At 44.8% G+C, this 8,674-nt stretch overlaps 1 protein-coding gene across 4 annotated transcripts; it reads left to right on the top strand.

Moving 5' to 3' along the window:
• The first annotated feature begins 488 nt into the window (after positions 1–488).
• On the top strand, positions 489–6,567 carry LOC119266965 (putative disease resistance protein RGA1). 4 transcript variants are annotated; one of them, XM_037548253.1, is made up of 7 exons: positions 489–1,218; positions 1,305–1,509; positions 1,584–1,799; positions 1,957–2,310; positions 2,415–2,512; positions 2,814–5,932; positions 6,191–6,567. In XM_037548253.1, the coding sequence occupies exon 6, from the start codon at positions 2,942–2,944 to the stop codon at positions 5,909–5,911; it is 2,970 nt and encodes a 989-aa protein (XP_037404150.1). In that variant the 5' UTR covers positions 489–1,218; positions 1,305–1,509; positions 1,584–1,799; positions 1,957–2,310; positions 2,415–2,512; positions 2,814–2,941; the 3' UTR covers positions 5,912–5,932; positions 6,191–6,567. The 4 variants fall into 4 exon arrangements, with proteins under 4 accessions (XP_037404150.1, XP_037404148.1, XP_037404149.1 ...); XM_037548251.1 differs by having other exon boundaries at positions 1,305–1,799; positions 1,986–2,310; XM_037548252.1 differs by having other exon boundaries at positions 1,305–1,799; positions 2,814–5,915.
• Positions 6,568–8,674: the final 2,107 nt, after the last annotated feature.

Genomic DNA, 8,674 nt, shown 5'->3' with positions numbered 1-8,674 from the left:
TGCGTTCGGCCCGTGCAGCCGTCGCTCAGGTTTGTGGCCGCCAAGTGGTCGATGAAATGTCGAAGAGGTAAAATATTTGTGCCTTTTCTTTTCAGCCGATGCATTGGTAACTAAAGCGTCATCCCGCGGTAACTAACGTAGTGCGCCAGGACGTGTGGGCATATTTGCTTCGTGCCACACGCGTGGGACAGAGATGAGTAGTATTTGTTGGGCGTGTGACACGAAGTAGCTGCGCCCACACATGTGGATAGTTCTAATGTTCGTTCATACATGACTTGTATGGGCTGCCTCTTGATTATGCCACACGGAATGTGTGAGCGAATCTCTAATATGTCACACGTGTCCAAATAATAACAAGATTTTGACTCACTCACTAACGAATGATATGCCAATATAGCCATCCGCGAGAACTTTGTATAGCGGTAGCGTTTTCTTGCCACAGCAGAAGTTTTTACTGTTTCTCCAAGAAAGTATATTGCGGTGGCAGGGTTATTAGTCAAGTTTAGTTAATCAACACAATTTTTTTGGCAGGGTTGAACCTCGCCGTGGTGGGTTCTCGGCGTCGGCATCCCCGGTCCCCGGCTGGCCGGCTCCAAACTGCTCTCGCCGCCTCCCATCTGCTCGTGCCGCATCACCCCGATCTAGTACGAGCAGCTCGCTGCCTCGGACTTGCCGGCTCATTGTTCCGGGCCAGCTGCTCTGCTATGCTCTGTTCGTTCGTTCATTGCTCGGTTCATGGGAGGACCAACCGCCATGTGATTGTTGGTCGGTGTCGCCGGCTGGCTTGCCCACCGCCCGGTGGTTGCTGCTCTACTGCTCTAGCATTCATTCCACTGAATACAAATGTTTGGGACAACAGATGAGCGGATGCACACGAGCTGTTCGACGAAATGCTCGCTAGCGCTTCCTAATCTCACCAGCTGCTCCTCTGTTTCTTGGTTTAAACGAAATTCGCTGCAATTTCAAGCCTTGACCGGTCTCGCCGGCTTGCTTGCCCTTGCTTACCCTTGCTGAGCCTGACTGTATAAGCCCCTTCTAGCATATTACGTCCATCGTTTTCTTATGACTAACTTTGATGCCTCCTTGATTGCTTCGGTGACTCGTGAGACACAGGGAGAGCAGGAACGGAAATGGTTGGATGCTAGCATTCCGTTGAATATTTGCTTGAGACAACAACAACTCAGTGGATGCATACGAGCTGTTCGACGAAATGCTCAGGTGCACTTCCTAATCTCACTCGCCGCTACATTTTTTCTGCGTTAAAAAATCGCTATCCTAATCAAAATCTTGCAACCTTGTACTAGGAGACAAGCCAAGTTGGCACTTGCTATATAATGATTCTACACCTAACTGAGGCCTTGTCAGTGCAAGTAGATGAGGACAGCCATACTATATTATGGATCAATAAACTAAACAGACTGAACGACTTCAAGTGCATCAATGATTGTCCTTTCCTGGCTAATTTCATACTAATGGAATCCGATGCAAATACTGTAAGAAATTGATCAGGTGAACGATTCTGCATTTGACGTTCTGATGAGCAACCATCCAACAAGAGCTGTTTGATCTCACCTAAGCAACAGATCCCCCTTCTACCACTTCCCAGCTGGAGCAGGGCCGCCGCTACTTGTCTACACCATGGCCGGTTCTTCTTTCTTACCCTGAATTTCATATACTACATCGTCCTGGGCTCCTGGCTTGCAAGAATCCTTTCGTTGTTCATCTCAGCAAGAGACCACCACTGCGCAGCTGCCTTTTCCTCGGCTCCTTCTCACATCTGTCATTACAATCTTATTAAGGTACAATCTTAAGTTTACCTTCATTCTCTGTCACTTTCTTTAGTTTTGCTTATGAGTTGTATCTGGGTTCCACGCTTTCTTTAGTTTTGCTTATGAATTGTTTGATGAATACCCAAATAAACATGTGTGCGTTTTTCGCAAATATATTTGCTCCTAGTTGAAGTCTCTGGCGTATGGTTCCTGTAGCTGGTTGTCATAAGGAGAAAGAGCTTCGAACTTGCAGATCTGGAATCTCAGTAAAATCAAGGAAAGGATAGATACTGAAAGGGTCTTCACCTTGCAAGTTGGAAGGTGGAAAGGAAAATGCAAAGTAACACATGTTTGATTGTGTGGCTATGACAGGGACGGATCGGTCCTAAGACAAGCTTGACAAGAGACAGACCGGCTAGTCTTCCCACCTTCCATGTAAACGAAGCAGCCATGAGGTGGGAGCAAGCATCCAAGAAGCTAGTCTGTGCAACCAAGCAAGATCTCAGCTAGGCTGGAGTCAAAGCCGCTCATGTATACTGTGGTATGATTGCTTCTTTTATCCCCCGTGCCTGAAATCCTGAATTGCACATATGGCCTCTTATATGGTCCTGGCTTGGGGCAACCATCCATCTTTTATTTATCCAGATGTCTCCACAAATGATCATGGCTTCAACCATAAAATCATAGGAAGTGCCGCCATCACGTGCTCAGCTCCTTTTTTCATCTGTCAATGGAGGAGAAAGGTACAATCTTAAGTTTACCTTCATTCTCTGTCACTGCAAACTCCTGTGTCGCTGCTTTCAAGATCCTGATTTTTCGAAGTTTGAAATCTTATTCGTTCTTGATTTATAAAAATCTGCCACATGGGTTTCACTTTGTCGATTACTATAAAGGATTTTTTTAATGTGATGAGGCTATTTTATTCTACAAAAAGAACTAGTGTGCCCCATTGTTTTTCTTGTACGAATTTGTCTTCGGGGGTGGAGGGGGGGGGGTGTTTCTTGAGCTTGGTGTGATGACATAAATTATGACTGACTTATGCAGAGAAGAGCATTGTTTGGACAATGATCCTGTGATGAACGGAGGAGGGTAGAACTCACACAGCATAAGGCCTGCGAAACATCAAAGGAGGCACACTTGCATCAAAGTCAGAATCCACTGGTTTGGGCACCATGGGCACAGTTTTGGATGCTCTTACTTCGAAATTTTTGACAAGGCTGAGTCAGCTTATTGAAGATGAGATTGTGATGACACTAAGCGTGAAAAAGGACATCAAAAGGCTGAAGAAAAATCTAGAACACTTCCGCGCAGTTCGTGAGGATGCGGAAGCTCTGGCCATGGAAGATAGACAGATAGAGGCATGGTGGAAGAACATGAGTGATGTTATGTTTGATGTTGATGTCATCATAGATCTTGTTATGGTTCAATCACAGAAATTTTTGCTACCAGCTAGATCGCTCTGTTTCAATCAGCCTATGGTCTCTTGTTTTGAAAAGCTTTTATTTGATCACAAGGTGGCTAGAAGAATTAAGGACATAAATGAAAAGCTTGATGAGATTAAAATGAACACAGAGATGTTCAGCTTGGATAGATCCATTCGTCAACAGTTCCAGGTAACAACTGTGGACAGAAATCAGACATCTCCTATAGATGAACTAGAGGTTGTTGGAAGAGAAATCAAACAATCAGTTGATGACATAGTACAAATGATTGTCAGTGGCTGCCATGAGAATAGTACAAGTGTTCTGGGGATTCAAGGAATGGGAGGCATTGGTAAGACAACGTTAGCTCAGAAGATATATAATGATCAGATGATAAGAGAGAAATTCCAAGTTCATATATGGCTGTGCATTTCGCAGAGCTACACAGAGACCGGGTTGATAAAGCAGGCAATACGAATGGCTCGAGAAAAGTGTGATCAATTAGAGACCAAGACTGAGCTTCTACCACTTTTAATGGACACTATCAAAGGAAAGAGTGTTTTTCTTGTGCTGGATGATGTGTGGAAATCTGATGTCTGGATTGATCTTCTTCTATCGCCTTTTATGAGAGCCTTGAACTTCCATATCCTTGTCACCACAAGAGACCTGCATGTTTTGTCAGAAATGCATGCAACACATATCCACCAAGTAAACAAAATGAATTACGGTGATGGCTTAGAACTTCTTATGAAGAAGTCCTTTCAATCATCCGAGCAAATATGTGAATTCAAGAATATTGGGTATGACATTGTAAAGAAATGTGATGGTCTCCCTCTGGCCATCAAGGTTGTTGCAGGTGTTCTATCTACCAAAAGAACAGTTGCTGAATGGAAGAGCATCCGAGATAGTAAATGGTCCATTCATGGACTCCCCAAAGAACTTGGAGGTCCCCTGTATTTAAGTTACAGCAACTTACCCCCTCAACTCAAGCAGTGTTTTCTCTGGTGTGCTTTGTTGCCTCCTAATTTTGCTATAGGCCGTGATGATGTTGCTTACTGGTGGGTTGCCGAAGGTTTTGTGAGGAAAGAGCATGATTACTCAATACATGAAATTGCTGAAGAGTATTACCTTGAACTAATTAGGAGGAATCTTCTGCAACCAATACCTATGTTTGTAGATAAAGGTGAGTCAACGATGCATGATTTATTGAGGTCACTTGGGCAATATCTGACAAAGGATCACTCCCTGTTCATGAATGCGGAAAGTAACAATTCCATGTCGAATCTGCGCCGCTTAGGTATCAGCCATGCTATAGAAGAAATCCCCCCTCTAGAAGAGCACAAGTGCTTGAGAAGCCTCCTACTTTTTAATAACAAGAACTTCAAGTCAATTCGCAAGGATATTTTCAGAAAGCTTGAGCATATCCGTGTCTTGGTTCTCAGAGGGACAAGCATCAAGGACATACCAGACTCAGTGGGAAACTTGGTGTTGTTGAGGTTGCTAGATCTGAGCTATACGGAGATTAACAAACTTCCGGAGTCCACGGGAAGGCTCATCAGCCTTGAATACCTTTCTTTGCTTGGTTGCCGTCAATTGGATAGCCTGCCAGCTGGTCTCATGAGGCTGTCCAACATAAGTTTTTTGCAGCTAGACTGGACTGCAATTGATCATGTTCCAAAAGGAATTGCAAAGTTTCAGCAGCTCTATAGCCTAAAAGGAGTTTTCGAGAGTGGGACTGGATTCAGATTGGACGAATTGCGACGCCTCCCCAATATCCAACGTCTGTGGGTCCAGCAGCTAGAGAAAGCAGCACCAGTGGGTGAACTTGTACTGAAGAACAGTCATAATCTTAGGGAACTGAGACTGGGTTGCACAATGGGCAGTACCGGAGAGAGAACCCGTTACCAGACTGGTGTGGTTGAGAGAATTCAGCAAGTCTTTGATATGCTTATTCCTTCACCAAGCCTAGTATATATTTATATTGATGGGTTCCCGGGCATAAGGTTCCCAGAATGGCTATGTTCGGAACCAGAGCTTAATATGCCAAGTTTGTGTCACATGCACCTGAATGAGTGTATATCATGTTCAGTGCTTCCACCAGCAGGTCAGATGCCAGAATTGCTAGTTCTTCACATTAAAGGTGCAGATGAAGTTGTAACTATTGGCACAGAACTCCTGGGGAAAGGTGTCAGAAGTGCAGCGGCTTTCTTCCCAAAACTTGAACTGCTTCGCCTCGTTAGCATGGGTAATTTGGAAAAATGGTCACTGAACATAAGAAATATGTGCGATGACATGGAGGACAACTCTCAACAGCTCTCTTTGATGCCTTGCCTTAAGCGTCTGCTGCTTTTTGATTGCCCCAAACTGAGAGCTCTGCCTCAAGACATGTACATGATTGTTAATTTGAAGAGAATCCACATTGAAGGTGCTCACAAGCTTCAAGAAGTTGTCGACCTTCCTGCAGTTGTGTGGCTCAAGGTGATGAACAACACATGTTTAAGGAGGATTTCCAACCTTTGTAAGCTGCAGGACCTGTTTGCACAGGACTGCCCAATGCTGGATCACACAGAGAACCTGTGCTCGCTGAAACGTGTGTACATGATTGACTGCCTGCATGCCCAAGTGTTCAGGAATTGTCTAGCGGAAGAAGAACAAGGCATCCTAGTCCATGTTGCGACAGATGGGCATAATATCTTCCCGGATGAATCCCTCTATAACTAGACAGGTCAGTGAAATTAATAGGTAAGAGAAACTTGCTCTGTTTCTACTGCTTTATTAATCTGAAATCGAAACTGCTTCACACACGATAATTATGGACCGATCCTTGCACGACAAATCAATCCAGCGGCTGTCAACTCTTTAGTCCTATGCATGTACGGCTTGATCTTAAACGCCGTGCATAAATCGGCTAGCATGTGTCCTGCGCATAGCAGCGTTGTTCTGAAATTCATTTCATTAATACGAACCAAAGTGACCTTCAACATATTACTCTTGTTACAGCCTTACGGTACAAGAGCGGGGCGTAATGAAGACATGATGGTTATCTGAAAATACTAAAAGATTTTGTGAAGCCTTGAAGCGCAATGGAGCTCTTTGACCGGAGCAGGGCAATGGAAGGTATCTGTTTGTCAAATGGTAGATTGTAATGTTGTTGTTTTTTCTACCTTTTTGGTTTTGGTGTGGTGAATATTTCACTTGGACTACCTACAGAGGATAAATAAGGTTGACAGCAAAAATGGCATGACAAACCTGAAGCTGATTATAGCCAACTGTCATTGCTGCATTTTTATTACTATAGCAAGTTGTGCTCCGAAGGACTATTTCATCGTTTTTTTATATTCTTTTGGTTCATTGATTTCTGGATTGATTGAGTAATAATAATGGTGTACCTATGGTTGGATAGATGTCTGCTTAACCTGTTGCTTAAGCATGGAACGGCACCTTTTTAATGCTGATATGCCGAATCCGGACCAGGGTCGAGCGAGCCCACCGCCATCTTTTTTTTTTTTGAAATATATCCAGATCTATTATCAAAGTTCATCAAAAGTAAATTACATCGAGATTTCAAGACTACCGAACGGCCACCACCGCCACTAAAATGATGTGCCGTTGTCGCCGCCCCCCTATCGGAGCCGGCTTGACCTTCCCGATGATAGCGGGCAAGTCTTTGTGCACGTGCCCTTAAGGACCAACGCAATAGAGCCGCAGTCGTTGTCTAGGACCTCATTTCGGGGGACCTCCGAACATGGTCGACATAGGCAACATTGCTGACAAGCGTTACAGGTCTAGACCGAACACGGAGGGACAGTTGTTTGGCTTGGTGGCTAGGCGCAGGTCTTCGTATGCTTCTCTTCTCGTGCAGTGATCGAGATGGAACGGTGTGCCATCTATAGTATCGACACGATGAGTCTTGGCGGAAGGTGCAGGAGGCTAGCATTGTCCGGCGTTGTGGTGGCGTCGACGATAGAAGGGTCCGCCAAGATCAGTGCATTGATTGTTCCTGAAGAAGATGCGGAAGAAGATAACGATGGATTCTACAACATGCATATGTGGTGCACGCTGAAGGTCTGCTAGACCCACTGGTGTTGGCATATTCACACCTATAATGTATATAAATTAAGCAGAAAACATTTTAACAAATTAGAAACAATGCAAGCTAGACACCATATGAAAGATGCAACTAATATCACTCTACCGAGTTAAAAGTGTCCCCTCACAATCTACACCGCGCCCATGATTCTTGTAACAACACGCACTAGCCGCAAAAAACAACATGCTCTAGTAAGGCGATTTGGGTGATAAATTGAGAGAGGGTTTGAGAGATACAGCACGCGCGCCATCAAAGAAAGGGCAAAGCCGCCCGTCTTCGCGTGCTCGCCGCCTAAGCCATGGTCCGATCCCACATCATCTTCTCCTTCTCCGCTTCCGTGCAGCAGCAGGAGAAGGAGATGCCGCACGACAGGCCTGCCGGCGGTGCCCTGCCCCTCAGCTGCCGCCCGTTCCAAGGACGGCGTCCCCTACGTGCACCTCATCGAGATCTTGAGCGTTCGCGGGCACCGCGAAAAATAGCGAGATCCGCATTGTTCGTCTGCCGCCGGTGGCTGCTGCTTCAACCACGTAAGCAGTAAGCTGTGTAAGCAAGCCCCTTATCCTGCAACAGGCTGCGGTAAGCCTCAATTTTTTGTTTCCACCGTCTTACGTTGCCTGGCCGAGGCGTAAGTAGAGTAACTACAATGATTGGATACTCCTTGGCTGAAATCTTCTTGGATATTTGGCACTATTGCAACGAGTGAGTGGATGCATGTCAACTGTTTGATGAAATGCCCAGGGAATCATGAGTGAATTCCTACGATATGTTTGCTCCTAGTAGACTCGTATGGTTCCTGTAGCCGGTTGCCGTAGCCTCGTAGGCACAACGAGCTTCCAACATACAGGTCTGAAAGCGGGAAGAAAAAGGGGCTCCCTACATTGTTCATATTTTATACCGGCAAATCTGCAGATTGTCCTTTTTCTTTATAATATAGAAATAGTGATAATTTACAGTGAGGAAGGTGGGAAGAAAAAGTCGAAAAAGTCATGTTTGATTACAGGAAAGGCTGTTTGATTAGGTAGCACTATTTAAACAAGTAAGTAGATGCACATCAACTGTTTGATGAAATGCCCAGGGAATCATGCGTGTATTCTTTCCTACGATATGTTTGCTCCTAGTAGACTCGTATGGTTGCTGACTGTAGCCGGTTGTCGTAGCCTCCCTCGTAGGCAGAAAGAGCTTCCAACTTGCAGGTCTGAAAGCGGGATGGAGTGAAGAAAAAGGGGATCCCTACATTGGTCATATTTTATATCAGCAAATCTGCAGATTGCCCTTTTTTATTATATACAAGTATTGATAATTTACAACGAGGAAAGTGGGAAGAAAATGTTGAAAAAGTCGTGATTGATTACAAGAAAGGCGTGTTTCATTAGGTGGCCATGAGTCAGTCTTGA

The sequence above is a fragment of the Triticum dicoccoides genome, chromosome 3A (genome assembly GCF_002162155.2).
Source record: "Triticum dicoccoides isolate Atlit2015 ecotype Zavitan chromosome 3A, WEW_v2.0, whole genome shotgun sequence".
Taxonomy (NCBI): Eukaryota; Viridiplantae; Streptophyta; class Magnoliopsida; order Poales; family Poaceae; genus Triticum; species Triticum dicoccoides.
This window is presented reverse-complemented; position numbering and strand designations above follow the sequence as displayed.

Excerpts from the sequence above, each read along its gene's own strand:
- LOC119266965 (XM_037548253.1), top strand. The coding sequence starts at position 2,942 with ATGGGCACAGTTTTGGATGCTCTTACTTCGAAATTTTTGACAAGGCTG.